The sequence below is a fragment of the Camellia sinensis genome, chromosome 1 (genome assembly GCF_055761805.1).
Source record: "Camellia sinensis isolate YWXY chromosome 1, ASM5576180v1, whole genome shotgun sequence".
Classification (NCBI taxonomy): Eukaryota; Viridiplantae; Streptophyta; class Magnoliopsida; order Ericales; family Theaceae; genus Camellia; species Camellia sinensis.
The window spans coordinates 137,172,213-137,191,187 of NC_138961.1; the positions used below are offsets into that span (position 1 = coordinate 137,172,213).

An 18,975-nucleotide genomic window follows, 5' to 3' on the forward strand; every position below is an offset into this window, starting at 1 on the left:
TAGCTCTATGGGAAAAAGTGCTTTTGAGATAGTGAATGGACAGCAACACACTGTTGCCCCACACAGTGGATGGACCTTATGAAGGAAAGGCACCCAGGGCTTACCAATTTGCTAAGGAATGGAAGAGAAATCATGACATTACTCGTGCCTATCTTGAAAAAGCAACAAGTAAAATGAAGAAATGGGCTAATGAAAAAAGGAGGCCACTTGAGTTTAGAGTTGGGGATCAAGTTCTTGTCAAACTCAACCCTGAGCAACGCAAGTTCATGAGGGGAAGAGACAAAAGGCTAGTGCACAAGTATGAGGGACCGATAACCATTCTGAAGAGAATTGGCAAGTGTGCTTACAAGATAGATGCTCCATCTTGGCTGAAAGTGCACCCGGTTTTCCATGTAAGTTATTTGAAGCCTTACTATCCAAACAAAGAAGATCCAACCCGAAATGAGCTGAAACGCCAAACCATCATAGCTAAAGCAGGAAAAAAGTTTGTTGAATCTATCTTGGCCGATTGGGTGAAAATGGTTTCCAAGAAGAAACAAAGGCAATACTTGGTGAAATTGAGAGGCCTTGGAGATGAAGAAATCAGCTGGGAATGGGAGACAGACTTATCAGCTTTTCAAGACGAGATTGATGCTTATTGGGCAAAGTCGTCGAGGGCGTCGACCGTTCAAGTGGGGAAGACTGTCAAGTTGCGCCCATCCAAGGGTCAACACCTTGATGACAGACTCATTTGTGCCATTTGGAGAACCAAAAATATGCCCAAGAAGTTGTTGGTGCAAGTGCAAGCCAAAACCCAAGGCATGGTGCAAGACAACCCAAGGCATGCCATGAAGTAGCCCAGCCACAGCAAGCCACAGACTTGTCTGCCCAGCAACAACTTTAGGCCGTTGGAGGGTCAAATGTTGTCTTTTTGCCTTGTAAATTTTTATGTAAATACTTTAGTATTAAAGATGTTTTGGGTCCTCAAACACCTTTATGAATTTTTTAAAGGTGTTTTGCCTTGTAGAATTTTTTAAAAATCCATTATGACTCCTCAAACATAGTGGATGTTTCCTTTTGCCAACTAGGAAATGGCTTAACAAGCTATATTAAGGAAGTGGTACCCAAGTGTTGAACCAAATCACTTGTGCCTTTAAAGGACCCCAACCTAGCCAATGGTAAGACACCTTTTGTGGCACTTTTGGTACATTGTTCAACTATTGTAATGCCTACTTTTGATCAATGAAAAGTTCATTTCGCCTTTAAATTGTGCAAAGCTTTTCTATTGTTGCTTGTTTTAATTTTAACTTGTTTGCTATTTTGTGGCTTGTCTCCAATCTTGTGGCTCATCAACTTAATTAATATTATGTTTGCTTGTCTTTGCAAACCTTTTGAGCTTTATTGGCAGGCTAGTAAAGAGAGTTAACTAGCGCCACACACACTTGCTTATCTTTGACAAGGCTTCCGCATTGTCGGTGTGTGACACCTTGCCCTTGCCCATCTTGTTGAACACCACCACTCAAAACTGGTGAAGTCCTAACTTTGAATTGCTCAAGCCACGATGTCTTTTCTTGTTCAACTCCACCACGAGGCGAGGACCCAAAACTCAAGCTTCTCTGCATGGTTTGAGCTTTTCTACCATGCCTCTGTGACAAAACTCCCTCAAATTTCTCATACAACTTTGCGAATTCATCGTGCAGCCCTGGAAAGCTTTTCTTGAAGAATTCCCTTATTCCCATATAAGGCTCTTTGAAAATTTCCAGCAGCCTTGGATCCACTGATTTTCCTGACCTCCATCGGATCAAATTGTTGAGAGATCGCTTTCTTGTAGCATAAAATAATGTTTTCGGTGAGTTTTTGATGGAGTTGATGATGAACCACAGAGGCCTTCCATAGACATGTTTTGTTCTAAAATGGATGTGTTTAGGGTGTGTTTGTTTTGAAGGATTAGGGGGTGGGATTGGACTATTAGTCCCACCGGATTAATAGTCCATTGTTTATTTCATTTTTTTTGCTTCGAACTAATAGTCCTCCCGGACTATTAGTCCCATAAATATGGGACTATTCTATCCCATGGAGGAGGGTGCGATAGAAACCATGGGATTGGTATCCCATGGGATTATTTTGTGAAATGTCCATTTTACCGTCTATGCTATTACTTAACAAACAATTAGAAAAGGATAAAATAGTCTTTTGAACATTTATAAATTATTTTTTTAGTGTTGTTAATTTAAAATTATATATTAAATAAAAAAATTTAATTATAAATTATGGCCTTATAAATTAAATTTTTTTAGTGTTGTTAAAAAATTAAATTTACATATTAAATTAAATTATTTTTTTAGTGTTGTTAGTTTAAAATTATATATTAAATAAAAAATATAAATTATAAATTAAATTTATTTAAAAATAATAAATTATAAATTATGGCCTTATAAATTAAATTTTTTTAGTGTTGTTGAAAATTTAATTTATATATTAAATAAAATTATTTTTTATTGTCGTTAATTTAAAATTATATATTAAATAAAAAATATAAATTATAAATTTAATTTAATTGAAAATAATAAATTAAAAAATTAAAATATTGTGCAAAAAATAAAATAAAACAAATTTTTATTTAATCTAGTTAAAAATAATTAAAATATTAAAGCTATGTTTAATATTGCTATTACTTAGAAAATAATTGAAAATGATAAAATAGTCATTTGAGTATTTATCCTACTCCATAATATCCCAAACAAACATTGGATAACTAAAAATAGTCCAATCCAGACATCTAATCTCATGACTAAACAAACATAGGATACAAATTTAGTCTAACCAAATAATCTCGGGACAATGTATCCTAGGACTAATAGTCCGATGAATTACAATCCCCCTTTATCTAGTCTGTCCAAACAAACGCACCCTTAGAGTTTAGATTGAAGGGTCGATAGGAGATAAGTTTGTTTTTTTGGTATATACATTTAGCTCTGTTTTGGGTTATATATATATAGTGGTGAAACATGTTGAATAATCAAACTATTTATGAGCAATTTTCAACATAGTTGTCAAACAATCTCCCAAACAATGTTATGCTGAGTCATCAATGACCAACACTATGTTGATTGAATTTGTTTATACTCAATTGTGTAAGTCAATTTAATCATGTGGCTTGCCTTTAATCCGACTGTTTCATCACTTTCCTTCTTGGAATTTTTTGTATTTATTGGAGAATTTGGGTCAATTACGGATGCTTATATAATTGTTTTTAGAAAACTTAGGTCCCACGCCTCGGTTGTTGGAAGGCTTAAATTTTTTTTTTTTAAAAAAAAAAAATTTATGGAAGGAGAGAGAGATTTATAGAATAAGAAAAAGAATAGAAAAGGCAACTGGTTTTGATTAATCAGTTTTGTTGGGGACTTCGATTGATTTGGTTTTGATTAGTTAGTTAGAACATCTCCAATAAAAATATATTTGTATGTTAATGTGTTACGTAATAAAAAGTGATTAGTTAGTTAGAACATCTTCAATAAAAATATTTTTTTATGTTAATGTGTTACATAATTAAAAGTAATAAAAGTGAAATCTAACTTTATATATTAAAGTCAGTGTATGAATGTTGTAATGAATATCTTAAGGCCATGTTTGATTCACAACACTAATAGTGAGGTATTAATAATCTTATTAAATTAGTGTGGTATTCACTATCCAATTGGATTAATAGGATAAATTATCCATTGGATTAATAATCCCACCCCTACCCCATTACTAATAATCCTATAAATTTGTTGGATTAATTATCCATTGGATTAATAATCTTAAACCAAAATGTTAAAACAAACCTAGGATAATTGGACCCACGGATTAACAATCTCAATCCCATGCTCTAATCCATCCAATCAAACATGCTCTAAAAGATGTATGCATACATTATATATAGATAAATTTTTTTTAAAAAAAATTATTTTTTATAGTCCCCATTTTTTTTGTTTTTTTTCCACTCTTCTCCTGTTCTCTCTCTCCCTTGTTAAACACATTTTCCCATAACTAATGCCTCTCAACATTTCCATTGGAGCTCTTTTTGAAAGAAAATTGTGTTTCAAAATAATCTGACACTAAAGTGGGATTAAGCATCTCCATTGCAGAAAGATTTGATTTTGGGGGTCTATTTTTTTGATTTTTAGTTTTGTCAGGAACAAGGGTAGGGGTGTTAAATGGATGCTTTAAAAGTAAAATTGCCGATCATTCCAATATACCCAAAAAAAAAAAAAAAAAAAAAGAGTTGCCTTCGACAACAAAATTGGTTTTTTTCAACACATTGCACATTTATTCAACACATTGCACATCCGACCAGAAATCGGTCAATTAATACATTGGAATACAAAACAACTCCCAACAAGGATAATAAAATCCTACATATGGGAAAAAGCCCAATAATCCTCCACACAACCAGATTAAAAAAAGAAAAGAAAAAGACAAAAGAAAAAAGAAGCAGAATACCACTCCTGAATGAAATGCACACAACCATATCAAAAGATACAGACAAGATATAGAATACATCTCCTGAATCCTAACCCAAGAATACAACATTCAACCAAAATATATACTATATATGTATATATACATATACCCACCCACCCTACAAAACTCTAAACTCATGAAACTTCTTAATCAAGCTGTGGAACAAGAATTACCCTAAAATTTGCTATCTATACATATTGGGTCTACGAGGGGCATCATGGAAGGAAGGATTTGCTGGAGAACTGCCAGCTCCACTGCTACTTGAAAAGAGCCATGGCCCTTCATTAGAGGGCATTTGTGGCACCAGGTTTGGATAGAATGGGTAGTTACGGGTGGCGTATGTATTAGAAACAGCAAGACTTGTATCAATGTTTGGAGTGTTAATATATCCATTGGAATGAGTTAGACCTGTAACCAAGCTAGGCGGCACAAAGAATGGCTGGCGAGAAGAAAATCTTGACTGTGTTTCCAGTGGTGCCCAACTTGGAATTCTCGACCTGTTTTCCATGGAGAGACTGGTTGGGATGGAAAGATGTCTATCGTCATTAGAAACGCTTGGCCTGGACTCTGTCGAAGGACTGGTGACAAAATGATCAACAGCGGTCAATGCACTTCCTGCATCAGGATAGTAATTTGTCAAACTCAATCGAGGGCTTGAAGCTGCGATGTTGGCTCTAGTAGTTGCTTCTATGTTAAAATCAGATGGCACTCTGAAAAGCCCAGCATATCCAATAGGAACCTCGGGTCTGTCCCCAACAGAAGGTTGAATAGCTTTCCCAAAAGACCCACTGTCTTTTGGTGGCAAGGCATTGAGTTTGTTCTTCAATGATAACTTAGCTTGATGAAGACTTCCCAGAACAGATTCTAATTTATTGGGTGTTTCGCGTGGCATCAACGCATAAGGTTCATTTTTGCTCCCCGAAGTGTCTCCTATAGAGAAATTATTGGATGTATGAGAAGGGATGTTGCGTGCTGACTGATCCCCAGTAGGACTCTCCAAGTGTTGATAGCTATGTGAAGGTGGAACACTGTAGTTTCCTGATTGTCGTTGCTCTTGCTTTGCTATAGCCACGGGGAATACGAAATCTGAAGCTGGGGATTCATGAGCAAGCATGCTGCTGGATTTTTTATACTGAACATCATCAAATTGAATTTTGGATGATTCTTTACCATTACGAACTTCTTCCACCTCGGCCTTTGGTTCTTGGTCTTCAGAGGCAATAGTCCCAACAGGGTATGGAGGAGTGTGTGCATTAGTCTCATCTCTTTCTTCAGTGATATCAGAGTGGTTCCCGGGTTCACAAAAATCCTAATGGTTCATGATCAAAATACCAGATATGTTACAATGTAGCATAATGAATTCTCACAAAAAACAAAGGGAAAGTGAACAATTTCAAACACAAATTAAAACTATGAAAAAACTGGATCATAGTTAATGGCATAAATCTACGACGCACAGACACCTCCCCAGAGGTCAGATACTGTTGTTGGACACGGACATCAAGAAGGCAACATGGATGATCAGTTCAAGCCACCACTCAACCAGTATGATCCATGTACATGGAAAATTACAATATTACTACAATGTGAATAAGTTTTTCCTGACAAGTAAATGTAACATTTACACATATGCATACAGAATGAAGACACAACAAACGCGGAAAACATCCAAAATTGTTCTGAATGAAGACAGATCAAAGGATTTATATCTGGTTGAATAAACGAGGAACTAGTGATGCCTAAATCAATCAACACTTCTCATGTCATGGTAAGGTTTTGGACAAAAGAATGAAGTGTTTATGTAGAGTGATGCTCAAACCTTAGACAAGGAAAAATTCTATGGTCTGGCAGGGCTTGGTTCCAAGATGCGAACAGTGCTCTTATTAAACCATGCCAGATCAAAAGCATATGAATGGTTTGTGAGAGAAAGGAGTTAACAAGGCATACCGGTGTACTGTTATTGTTCTCTCTGAACTTCTCTTCCCATTCTCTTTGCGCTTTTTCCTCCTCTTCATACTGCCCTATGAGTTGTGCTTGATGTTCTAGAGCTCTTTCCATGTCTTTGTCACTTCCATGTTCACCCATATAATTGCTAGCACTAGCCACCGATTTCTGATTTTCTAAATCCCCTGCAACTGAGCCTTCAAGATTGACTTTTGCATCCTGCTTTTCAGAACTCTTTCTCAAGATCTCAGGCTTAATGTCAAAGCAAGTAGCAATTTCACTCTCTTGAGGAGATAGCATGCTATTGTCAATTTGTGACTCCTCAACTGCTGATCTGAAAAGCCAAACACTAAATTGTAATACTTATCTGTGTGGAGAAATAGGTATCCATGATAAACTCCATTCATGCAATGAGTTGAGAAGCACCTAGGAGATTTATAAAAGAAAAGGTCAAATAGTTTGACCCAATCATATCAAGAAAAACAAGTGAAATAAATCCATTCAGAGAACAAGGGAACCCCTCCCCCCCACCCCTTTCCCTTTTGGCTGACAGCCTGGCACTATGTTTTCCAAAACAAATTTCACAAATTCAGAATGTCAAGTAAAAGGAAAGACCAACAGAAACTATCTTAGATTCTTAAAAGAAAAAGAAAAAGAAAAAGAGAAATAAAAAGAAAAAGAAAAAGAAAAAACCGACCTTGCCTCTCTCCTCCGTATGTGGCGACAACATTTACCATCGCGGCGTCTCGGTGAAGCAGATGTGGTGGATGCAAAAGTGCTTCGGCTTCTAGTGGAAGAATCTGTATACTTCTTTTCACGTGGGCATGAAGAATCTTTGCCACTTTTCCAAGACAAGCTTCTACGAGGTAAAGGAGAAGACTCAGGCTCCGAACCAGAGAATTCATCAGTGTGATTCCTCCTCATCTTTGAACCAACCAAGCTTCCCTCCTCCTCTTCCTCCTCCTCCTCCTCTGCAGAATTATTACTCACTTTAGACTCGCAATGGATCACTTTATGGTCAGAGCTCGAGTCAAATTTGTCGGAGAACCCACTCATCCCATGGTTCTCCAAAATAACATGAGCATATGCTATTGTCTTTTCAGCCTACTTTCTCTGGAGAGACAGTCGTTAGCTGTTCCTCCAGTTCCAATACCTATAATGTATGCATAACCAACTATGTAAACTTATAAAAGAAGGATTGAGGCATGTGCCAGCATACAAACACACCCACAAATGCAGAGAGAGAGAGAGAGAGAGAGAGAGAGAGAGAGAGAGAATGTTATTCCACAGGGGTCAAAACATAAAATCTCCTAATGCAGTTGAAACATTTAACCAAACTAACCCTTTTGGCCAGTTCATCAGCTCTCTGTCTTGCAGTGCTAGAGACAGATCTTTCAGCGAGCAAGCGAGCCCGAAGGAAATCAATTGTCATTGTATTTGAATTTTCCATCCTATCATCGTGCCTGGTTAATAAAATCCCAGTAAGTCAGGACTCAAAGAAAAGAAGAGCAAGAATAAAGCAAACCCCAAATCTTAATGCTGAAAATTGAAGAAAGCTGACCATCCTAATATTAAGGAACAGTTCAGCTTCAACGTTAAGTAGACCCAAATCGATTACTGTCAATTTGGTTTGTAAAAGTAGAGACAAATTGGAAGACACTGCTCAAGAAACAAATCCAGTTCTAACTATTAAACATTTTGTTTTCCTCTCATTTTATTTATGAATACCAAACAGAGCCTAATTGTACTAAGTACTAGAGGACATAATTGAAGCATTCCTGAGATATTCCGATTCTTCCATTATCCCAAAAAATAAAAATATTTACGGTGAAAACAAAAGAAAGACCGATTCACCAACTTCAAAGTAAGGACTACAAACAATCTAGTCATTCAAGAATTGCGGGAAAATGTAAGAAACTGAAATCCCAGAAAGCCAAATCTTCAAACAAAGAAGCTCAGTATGACTGTGCAAGAACAATCTAATACTTCAAGAATTGTGGGAAAATGAAAGAAGCCGAAATCCCAGAAAGCCAAATATATTCCAACAATGGAGCCCAATATGACTGCGCCAGGAACAATCTAGTAATTCAAGAATTGTGTGAAAATGAAAGAAGAATAACAGTGAAATTCATGATAGACCCAGCTCACCCGATTCCTAAAACTCTCATTTTCCACAGAAACACAGAAAAATCCCAAACAATCTATGTACTTACGAAGAATCAATCAAGAAAACAGTAATTTGGAATATATAAGATTCGCGGGTTGCAGGTTTGGACCGCACCCGTCCCAACCCGCTCGCACTTAGCCAAATATAATTTTTTTTTTTTTTTTTTAAGAAATAACATGGACCGTTCATCATCATCTAGATCGATCTATCTATCTATTTTTTTGTTTTGCCCTAATCCCGCAGGCTGCTCAGCTCAGTTCTCTCACTCATTCTTCTTCCATTTCTCTCTCTCTCTCTCTCTCTCTCTCTCTCTCCGATCGACCAAAACCAGCGCCGATTGACCACAACCAGCGCCGATCTGTCTCAGTCTCTAGCTCCGGTAATTCTCAGGTAAGCCTAATTCTCAGGTAAGCCTCTCTCTGTTTCATCTTCTCTCTCATTCTTCCATCCCTCTCTTTCTCTCTCTCCTCGATCGACCAGAACTAGCGCCGATCGACCAGAACCAATGCCGATTTGTCTCTGTCCCTGTCTCCGACAACTCTTAGTTAAGTATTTCTCTGTCTCCATCTCTCTCTATGTTAGATATTTTTGTTTTTTCCAAACAAACCAAACCCTAATCCTAGTCTGTTTTGTGCGCAGCTCTCATCTCATCTTCTCGCTCATTCTTGATCTTCTATCTCTCTCCCCGATCGACCAAAACTAGCGCCGACTGACCATACCAGTATCGATCTATCTCTGTCTCTCCGGCAACTCTAAGGTAAGCCTCTCTCAGTCTCTGTCTCTATTTCGGTCTCTTTCTATGTATGAATCAATGTTGTTTGTTGTTCGAATGCTGAGAAGTTAGAGCTGTGTTGATATAAGAAAATATGATAATACTAATTTTGTTAATACTAATTTTATATAGATCATGAAACCAGAACCAGTACAAAGTTTATATAAGAAAATTAAATTCAATGAGTTTATATAAGAATTTGATTATTATAGAATAGAACCATAACCAGAACAATGCATAGTGATTTCTTTGAATTTGATTATTTGAATTTGATTATAAGAATTTGATTTCTTTGAACCTGACCAAGAACCAGAAGAATTTGATTTCTTTGAACCAGAACAATAAGAATTTGATTATTTGAAACCAGAACCAAAACCATTACTTTGAATTTGATTATTGCATAGAACAATGCACAGTGATTTCTTGAGTTTATATAAGGATATGTAATCTGTCATGTTTGATTATTGACCAAAAATAAGGATATTTGACCAAAAATAAATATTTACAAAATGGGGGAAAAAATTTCAAAAGTTAATTTTTAAAGAAAAAAATCTAAATCGCAAACCGCCCGCAACCGCCCGCACATCCGCAAACCTTATCCGCACAAACCGCAAACCGCATTGCGGGCGGTTGCGGGTTGACTTTTCCTCAAACCGCATAGATGCGGGCGGGTCCAAACCGAACCGCAAACCGTTCCAAACCAAACCGCGGACACCCCTAAGGACAACACGATCAGAAAATAAATTCTTCACAAAATGAAGGTCAGTTCGCAAATCTCAAATTGCTCTTTCAATTCCAAAAAATTAATTTTTGGTCTCTCAATCTTCAAAACTCATCAATTTTGTTTCGTTTTTAGCTCATTTTGTTTGGTTTGAGTGTATTCATGTTCTTGTTCTTGTGGTTTTAATGATTCACCTTATGGAGTTTAGGAATTCGAGGGTTCTAAATGTTTCAATGTTGATTCAGAGTTGTAGACTAGACAGAATTGGGAATTTGATTCCTCATCAGTTCAATAGGCTTAAAAGATTAATCAACTTTATAAATTTTGAAGTTAGATTCCATTCGAATTCCAGATTTCAGAAGTTCGATCATATTTGCATTCCAGATCTTGGAAGTTTGATGATATTTTGTTAATAGTGTTTCAACACTTTGTATTTGGCTGCACATCAACTATATCAGTTGATGTCAAAAAATAAGGAATCTGATATATTGTTGTATGTTCTCTTCCAATTAGTGATGCTTAAAGCCTATGCTTTCGTTTTCGCCACAGAACGGGATGGAAGGTTTTCTATGGATTTTTGAATAGCCAAAGCTCTTAGTAAGAAATACCCTGCAAACTTATCAGTGTCTTCAACATGTCACAATTTGGGTGTTACTTGAAGTAAACCAATGATTTTTTGGTTTAAAAAAGTTGCACAATCCATGAGTCGTAGAGTCATTCCCTATCGGATCAGACATTAACAAAATGTCTTTTTAATAAATATTTTGTTGTATGCCGTCATGTCTTTGAAGCTGCTTGTTTGAAACGAGTATTAAGGATTTTAAGTTCAAAAATTGGATGAGATGAGGAATGTAGAAAAGAAAAATATGAACTCACATTTGCATATGTATTATATATATAGCAGGCACCATTTCAATATCTCATTTGGACGCCGAATGATCAACTTTGAGCCAAACTTCAAACTACTAAATGGTCTAGAAGGAGCTTTTGCGGGACTGCTGATCTTCTTTGTTTTCCAATTTTTTTTATCATTTGATTCTCAAATCTAGTCACAATAACTTTCCCACTCGAGGAATCTGAAAATTTCCAACTAAGTAAATGAATATGGCCATCTCTTCCACGCCCACTTCATTTTCCAAATCCCTAAAGCCCTCCCTTCCAAAAGCTAGAGTCTTCAACCTCCTTAAAACTCCTCCCAATTCCCACCTCCGCTACACCCTCAATCTCAAACCTCCACCTCCCCGGCTCCTCTTCCGCATTGGCAACCCCAAATCCAAATCCCAATTCAAGTCCCACCACAGTCCGATTCGTTCCCTCTTTACTGGCATTGTGGAAGAAATAGGCAAGGTCAAGCAGTTGGGTTCCGACGATGACGGCGGATTCACCATGACAATCCATGCGAAGACTGTCCTTAAAGACGTCAACCTTGGTGATAGCATCTCCATCAATGGTACCTGTCTTACAGTCACCCATTTCGACACTCAATTATTTGAATTCACTGTCGGATTATCGCCTGAAACACTTCGAAAAACGTCGCTGATTGAGCTCCAAATGGGCTCATTCGTCAATTTGGAGAGAGCATTGAAACCATCAACCCGAATGGGAGGGCATTTCGTTCAAGGCCATGTTGATGGGACAGGTGAAATTGTGTCCACCGAGCCTGAAGGCGATTCGTTGTGGGTGAAGGTGAAGACAACACCGGAGTTGTTGAAGTATATTGTGCCAAAAGGGTTCATAGCTGTGGATGGGACTAGTCTGACTGTTGTGAAGGTGTTTGATGAAGATGAGTGTTTTAATTTCATGCTAGTGGCTTACACTCAGCAGAATGTGGTGATTCCATTGAAGAAAGTTGGGCAGAAGGTGAACTTGGAGGTAGACATTCTTGGCAAGTATGTGGAGCGGCTTCTCAATAGTGGGGTTGTCAATGCCATCAAATGAAAAGGTATCACAAGATTTATTTATGCTTTTTCAACTTAATGTAGCATTTCGGTTCAATGTTATGGATGATCAATGTACTTCACAAGGTGATGTGAACACGAATTGAAATTTTGAAGTGTTGATTACTATTAGATATTTCAATATGAATTTGAGTTTGGTGATGTTGATATTTATGGCATTTGTGTGATGTTTGTGGACTTGCACTAGTTAGACTTAGCTTTAGAAGAGGAAAACATTAGATAGAAAGAAACAAAAAAATGAAAAAAAAGAAAGAAAAAAAGAAAAGAAAAGGAAATGGGTAAGGATTTACAACCTCACCCTTGGTTTCCTAGTATTTGTCAGTCTCTAGAGCTGGATATGGTTTTCTAACAACCTTCTTTCTTTTTAAGTAGTAACAGTCCAATTCTAATTTCTGTTCCCAAAATCCCATCAGAGACTTTTACTTGACTGCCTCCTGAAAGGCCTTTCTGGAGACTTGCAATTTGTTAAGGATTAATTACATGATATAGAGAAGTTAGATTTCACCTTGTTGTGTGTGTTTTTTTTAATGTTTTTCAATTATATTTATTTTTATTTTTTTTGTTTTGTTTTGTGTTTTGTGTTTTTTTTTTTTTTCTCTAGTGGGTTTTGCTCTTTCTCTTGTGCAGGATGTAGTTAGACAGGTTTGTCTATCCTTTCTTGCCCCTTAATTCTTTTGATTAAAATTTAAATTTAAAGGTAAAACCATCACGACCATTAAAAAAAAATGATTAACCTTCCAAACAATTTTCCGTGTGTGACATCAGCCGTTATGCTAGGACTTCATTGTATAAGTTCATGTAGATAGACTTTACACTAAATATTTCATTTTTTTTTTCTTCAAAAAAATCACCTTTAATGGAGCATACTCAAGATTCAGTAGTTAGCTAATTAATCTAATCTAAATTATGACTTTTTAATTTGAGTTTCAACTGTTAGGTGATGTGCACTATCAAATGTATACTTCATAGAAGATTCCTTGACAAATTTTCAATTTAAGCATGTGATGGGATTAGATTAGCAAACAACCTCCAAGTCTTCTACCAAAGTTGATAACAAAAAGAAGGATAAACAAGGTCTGCTACTATGCTAGATTCACAATATCATAGCATTTGAAAGAGAGAGCTTGAGGTTCCAAAAACTTATCATTGACTTATTGATAACTGTAGTTGCAATTTATTATGGGTGATGACAGTGATTTGTTATTGACAATGACTTTTGGTTTAGAGAAAATAAGGATTAGGGCAAGTTGCTTCTACTATAATATGTAACAGGTTTTAGTTTATAGGATATGCTGTGATTAATATTGGCATGTGTAAGAATTTTATTAATTTTTTTTTTTTTAAACTTTATTTAATTTGAATGCTCATTGAACGGTAGTAGGGCCTTTCATTTATAAATATCTCAATGGGACATTAAGTGGTTGTCACCCTCACAAAAACATCATGGAAACAAACAGTGATGCCTACTATATAAGAATTCATATTTAGTAGTTCAACTATTGTTTGTGCCATTGATTTAAAGGCTATTATGTTAAATGAGGAGACATAAAGTGATATAATGGAAGTAGTAAAAAAAACATTGATGTACCCGGCACTTCTGATAATCACAAAGAATTTTCGTATGGTTTAATAAAAAAATTATCATGGTTAATTGTCTGGATAACAATAATTAAGCCTGGACACTTTAGTTGCGATGGCATCTTTTGGTTTCCACTTATCGCATTATCTTAATTCTGAGTCAAATCAGTACATAAATCAATGATTATTGTTAATCATGATTATTATCCATCCTTTTACCTTCTCCAACTGAAAAATGGTTATGAACTTGTGATTATGAAGCCACACCCTAAAGCTATGGTTCAAATGTTAATGGTTCCCTCATCTATTGATCCATCAATAGTTTGGTCTACTATTCTATTTTTTATTTTTGTAACAAATTCCTCTCGTTTAATCATTACCAAAAGTTGGCCCAAATTTATACACAAAAATCAATATCAGATTTTTTTGGTGTATAATAAATCTTGACCACATACCAAGTAAAGAAGAGATCCGGGGGGGGGGGGGAAATTTGACATTAATAAACCAGGAGAGCAATATTTACGCAGGATTCTATTTGTACAAATTCACAGATTACAGTGTTAGAAGTGTTGTATTCCTTTTACGTGGGGTTCAATTTTATTTACTTCTCTATGGAAAAAAAATCCATGATAAAACAATGAATGAATAAACAATACAGTCAAAATATATATTATACATTTGCACCATTATTGTACATAGTATAGTATTGTGTTCTTGGGTCCTTTTGTTTCTTCAAATCAAAGCTTTCATTTGGAAGCAATAGACTTGGTAGTATCCCCTTGGCCTTGTGTCAAGGTGCGTTTATCTAAGAGTCAACACCTTGATGTCACACTTATTTGTGCCATTTGGAGAGTTAAAAACATGTCTAAGAAGTTGTTGGTGCAGGTGCAGGTGCAGGTGCAAGTGCGAGTCAAGGCCCAAGGCATAGTGCAAGACAACCCAAGGCATGCCATGAAGCAGCCCAGCCACAACAGGCCACAGACTTGCCTGCCCAACAGCAACTTTAGGCCAACTTTTGGAGGGTCAAATGTTGTCTTTTTGTTTTGTAATTTTTTATGTAAATACCTTAGTATTAAAGGTGTTTTGGGTCCAGTATTGTACTTTTTCTCTTTTTGTAAATTTTTTTAAAAATCCATTATGACTCCTCAAATATAGTGGATGTTTCCTCTTGCCAACTAGGAAATGGCTTGACAAGCTATATTAGGGAGGGAGTATCCCAGTGTTGAACCAAACCACTTGTGCGTTTAAAGTACCCCAACCTAGCCAATGGTAAGACACCTTTTGTAGCACTTTTGGTGCATTGTTCAACTATTGTAATGCCTACTTTTGATCAATGAAAAGTTCATTTCGCCTTTAAATTGTGCAAATCTTTTCCATTGTTACTTGCTTTAATTTTAGCTTGTTGCTTGTTATTTTGTGGCTTGTCTCCAATCTTGTGGCTCATCAACTTAACTAATATTGTGTTTGCTTGTCTTTGCAAACCTTTTAAGCTTTATTAGCAGGCTAGTGAACAGAGTTAACTAGCGCCACACACACTTGCATATCTTTGACAAGGTTTCCGCATTGCCGGTGTGCGACAGTTGGTATTAGAGCCCAGTCTATTTGGCTTTTTCTATTATTGGCTTTCTAAATGGATACTTTGGCAACCGTCAACCCATGCAAAGGGAGAGAATTGAGCTCTTAGAGCAGCGTATGGACAATATGAATGCCTTGGCAGCTTCATAAGCCAACCTTGAGCAACAAGTTCATGATCTTGAACAAACTTATGGCCTCACTCAAGGGCAAGATTGGGAGGATGTTGTCACTGAACTCAAGCTAGAGATTGAAGACCTTAGTGGCTGGGTTGGTGTTCTTATTCGTGCCTTTGGCAACGCACCTGGTAGTGGCATGGAATTCCCTAGGGTGCGTGTGCCCGAGTCCGTGCCTACGGTGGAGCCCAAGATGCCAAGGAGTTAGACAACTTTCTCTTCAACATGGGGCAATATTTCAAAGTTGTGAAAGCTGAAGCTGAGGAGACAGGATTTCTATAGCCACAATATATTTGTCCGGTGATGCCAAGTTGTGGTAGCGGACTAAACATGATGAGATGCAACGCGACTTATGCACAATTGAGACTTGGGAGCAACTTAAGCATGAACTTAAGCTCTAATTCTTCCTTGAAAATGTTGAGTATAATGACCGGCGTGCTTTGCGGGATCTCAAGCACACCGGCACTATAAGAGATTATGTGAAACAATTCTCTAGGCTTATGCTAGACATCAAAGACATGTTAGAGAAAGACAAGCTTTTCTTATTTCTTAAGGGATTGAAGCCATGGGCTAGAGTTGAACTTCAAAGGCAAAGAGTGCAAGATTTAGCCCATGCACAAGCAGCAGCTGAGTGCCTTACGGACTACGCCGAACCTAAACAATGGATAGTGGTTCCCCGCACAAAAGTAGGGGAGGTGGAAAGTCTTAAGGCTATGGCAAACCTAAGAGTGGGGGAGCCAACACTTCTACATCTAAAACCCATTCGGGTAACAGAAGAGCTATGGTGACAAGGCAAAAGCCCCTCAACAGTTCTCTACAAGCAAAGCAAAGGGCCCTATCTCTTGTTTCTTATGCAATGGGCCACATCGGTTATCTGAATGTCCACAAAAGCATGTCTTGAATGCTTTAGCAGCGATGACTAACCATGTCTCTCAACCAAGTGACGATGATAGCGAGGAAGAAGATGTGCAGTCTAGGCGAAGTGGTAAGGGTTTTAAGGGTCTAGAGTGGGAGCCTTTCATATGATGAATGCCATAGAGAAGAAGGCTTTTATAAGGAGGCCTAAGAAGAATGCCAAGAGTGGCAAAGTGGGAAATAACTTGTGGAGTCTAAAGATGTAGGCAAAGGGAAGAAACCCATGTATAGTGGGGAATCATCAGGCAAGTTGAATACGAGCAAGTCATCCAACAAAGGTTTGATATTTGTGGATATAAAACTCAATAGGAAGTCCATTCGTGCTTTGATTGACACAGGGGCCACCCACAACTTTGTTACAGGGACCGAAGTTGAAAGATTTGGGCTATTTTTAGAGAAGGATGACAGCCGTATCAAGGCGGTTAACTCGGTGGTGCAACCCATCTATGGGGTTGCAAAATCTGTTCATTTGAAGGTCAGCACTTAGGAAGGAAAAGTAGATTTCACCGCAGTACCCATAGATGACTTCCAAGCCATCCTTGGGTTGGATTTCTTGAGAAGCACAAAGTCGGCAGTCATGCCTTATTCTAATAGTATGTGTGTTATGGGTGATAAGCCATGTCTTATTCCTACTACGGCCACCAACAATAGTAATCGGTTTGTCTCAGCTATACAACTCAAGAGGGATATTAGGCATGGTGAACAAACTTGGGTTGCCGCATTGAAGTTGAATAAAGCTCTTGAATCTATTTCTGTCCCAGCTGCAGTCAAGAAGGTCTTAAGGCAATTTGTAGATGTTATGCCTGAACAGTTGTCTAAGGATTTGCCTCAACGCCGAGGTATGGATCATGCTATTGAGTTGGTGCCAGGGGCAAAGCCACTAGCTCGTGCACCATATAGAATGCCTATTCCTGAGTTGAATGAATTAAGGAAGCAACTTACAGAGTTATTGGAAGCAGGCTTCATTAGGCCATCCAAGGCCCTATTTGGTGCACCTGTCTTATTCCAAAAGAAGCATGATGGTAGTCTTCACTTATGTGTGGATTATCGGGCACTCAATAAGCTGACCATTAAGAACAAGTATCTCCTTCCCCTAATTGCTGATTCATTTGATCAATTGAGCAAAGTGACGTATTTTACAAAGTTAGATCTTCGATCGGGGTACTATCAAGTAAGAATTGATGAGGGAGACGAGCCCAAAACTACATGTGTTACTCGCTATGGCTCTTATAAGTTCTTAGTCATGCCATTTGGCTTGACCAATGCCCCAGCAACATTTTGCACCATGATGAATGAAGTTTTTCAAAAGTACTTAGACCAATTAGTGGTAGTATACATGGATAACATTGTGATTTATAGCTCTACTTTAGAAGGGCACGTGAAACATCTCAAGAAAGCACTATCCAAGTTGAGAGAGCACAAGCTCTATGTTAAGCTAGAGAAGTGTTCTTTTGTCCAAGAGAGGATTAAGTTCCTAGGGTACATTGTTGAGCATGGATGCATCAAAATGGACCAAGAGAAGGTCAAGGCTATTCAAGAGTGGAAACCACCTGCTAATGTCTCAGAGTTGCGGTCATTCCTTGGGTTGGCTAATTATTATCACAAGTTTGTTGAAGGCTACTCAAGACTAGCTTCCCTATTGACAAAGTTACTAAAGAAGAACAAGCCATATGTTTGGGTGAAAGAGTGTCAACAAGCCTTTTAAGCCTTGAAAAAAGCTATGTCTAAAGACCCTGTTCTTGCTCTACCTGACTTAGGTAAAGCTTTTGAGATACAAACTAATGCGTTTGATTTTGCTTTGGGTGGTGTTCTTTTGCAGGATGGTCATCCAATTGCCCATGAGAGTAGGAAGCTCAATGATGCCGAACGGAGATATCCAACTTATGAGAAAGAGTTGCTTGCAGTAGTGCATTGTCTGAGGACTTGGAGGCATTACATCTTGGGCTCACGGTTGTTATAAAGACTGACAACACGGCGGTTGGCCATTTCTTAACACAACCCAAGCTAAGCGCACAACAAGCACGGTGGCAAGAGAAGTTGACAGAGTTTGATTTTGCCTTAGAATACAAGATTGGTGGCACCAACCATGTTTCTGATACACTAAGTAGGAAGGCAGAGCTTGCCGTGTGCTATCATGTATGTTCACTCATTTCCATTTCAACCAGCATCAAGGAGAAAATCAAGGCTTATCTAGACAAGGATCCTATGGCAGAGAATCTTATGAACCTTGTCAAAATGGGAAAGACTCGCCAATTTTGGGTGCAAGATGGACTACTAATGACAATAGGCAACTGTATCTTTGTACCCAGGGCTGGTGATTTGAGAAAGACACTTCTTAGGGAGTGCCATGAAACACTTTGGGCAGGACATTCGGGTTGGGAGCGAACATTGGCCTTGGTGAAGCAAGGATATTATTGGCCCCAGATGCGTGATAATGTGGAAGAATATGTCTGCATTTGTCTCACTTGCCAGCAAAACAAGGTTGAGCATAAGAAGAAAGTAGGCTTGCTTGAACCTTTGCCTGTGCCTAAACGTTCATTGGAAAGTGTATCACTTGACTTCATCACTAGACTGCCTAAAATGGTAGACATCGAAACTATCTTGACTATTGTGGATCGGTTCTCCAAGTATGCCACCTTTGTAGCTGCCCCAAAGTATGTTTCAACAGAGGAGACTGCCCAACTCTT

The 18,975-nt window shown here is 37.7% G+C and overlaps 1 protein-coding gene and 1 pseudogene across 27 annotated transcripts; one reads left to right on the plus strand and one right to left on the minus strand.

The window, feature by feature from the left end:
* Positions 1–4,268: 4,268 nt before the first annotated feature.
* LOC114317591 (uncharacterized) lies at positions 4,269–8,271 on the minus strand. 2 transcript variants are annotated; one of them, XM_082884988.1, is made up of 4 exons: positions 7,772–7,931; positions 7,127–7,582; positions 6,433–6,763; positions 4,269–5,794 (listed from the first exon to the last, which is right to left on the minus strand). In XM_082884988.1, the coding sequence occupies exons 2-4, from the start codon at positions 7,483–7,485 to the stop codon at positions 4,670–4,672; spliced, it is 1,815 nt and encodes a 604-aa protein (XP_082741114.1). In that variant the 5' UTR covers positions 7,486–7,582; positions 7,772–7,931; the 3' UTR covers positions 4,269–4,669. The 2 variants fall into 2 exon arrangements, with proteins under 2 accessions (XP_082741114.1, XP_082741117.1); XM_082884991.1 differs by having other exon boundaries at positions 7,127–8,271.
* Positions 8,272–8,793: 522 nt separating this feature from the next.
* On the plus strand, positions 8,794–14,983 carry LOC114260935 (riboflavin synthase pseudogene; annotated as a pseudogene). Of its 25 annotated transcripts, XR_014339122.1 has the most exons (6): positions 8,813–8,986; positions 9,077–9,140; positions 9,236–9,353; positions 10,603–10,686; positions 10,991–12,031; positions 14,511–14,983. The product of XR_014339122.1 is annotated as a riboflavin synthase pseudogene, transcript variant X10 (transcript). The 25 variants fall into 25 exon arrangements; XR_014339129.1 differs by having other exon boundaries at positions 8,813–9,145; XR_014339132.1 differs by having other exon boundaries at positions 8,813–9,145; positions 14,517–14,983.
* The last annotated feature ends 3,992 nt before the right edge of the window (positions 14,984–18,975 follow it).

Excerpts from the sequence above, each read along its gene's own strand:
- LOC114317591 (XM_082884991.1), bottom strand. The coding sequence starts at position 7,485 with ATGAGTGGGTTCTCCGACAAATTTGACTCGAGCTCTGACCATAAAGTG. Across the intron at positions 6,764-7,126 it reads ATACGGAGGAGAGAGGCAAG|ATCAGCAGTTGAGGAGTCAC; the intron begins GTCGGTTTTTTC and ends TTGGCTTTTCAG. Across the intron at positions 5,795-6,432 it reads AGAACAATAACAGTACACCG|GATTTTTGTGAACCCGGGAA; the intron begins GTATGCCTTGTT and ends ATGAACCATTAG.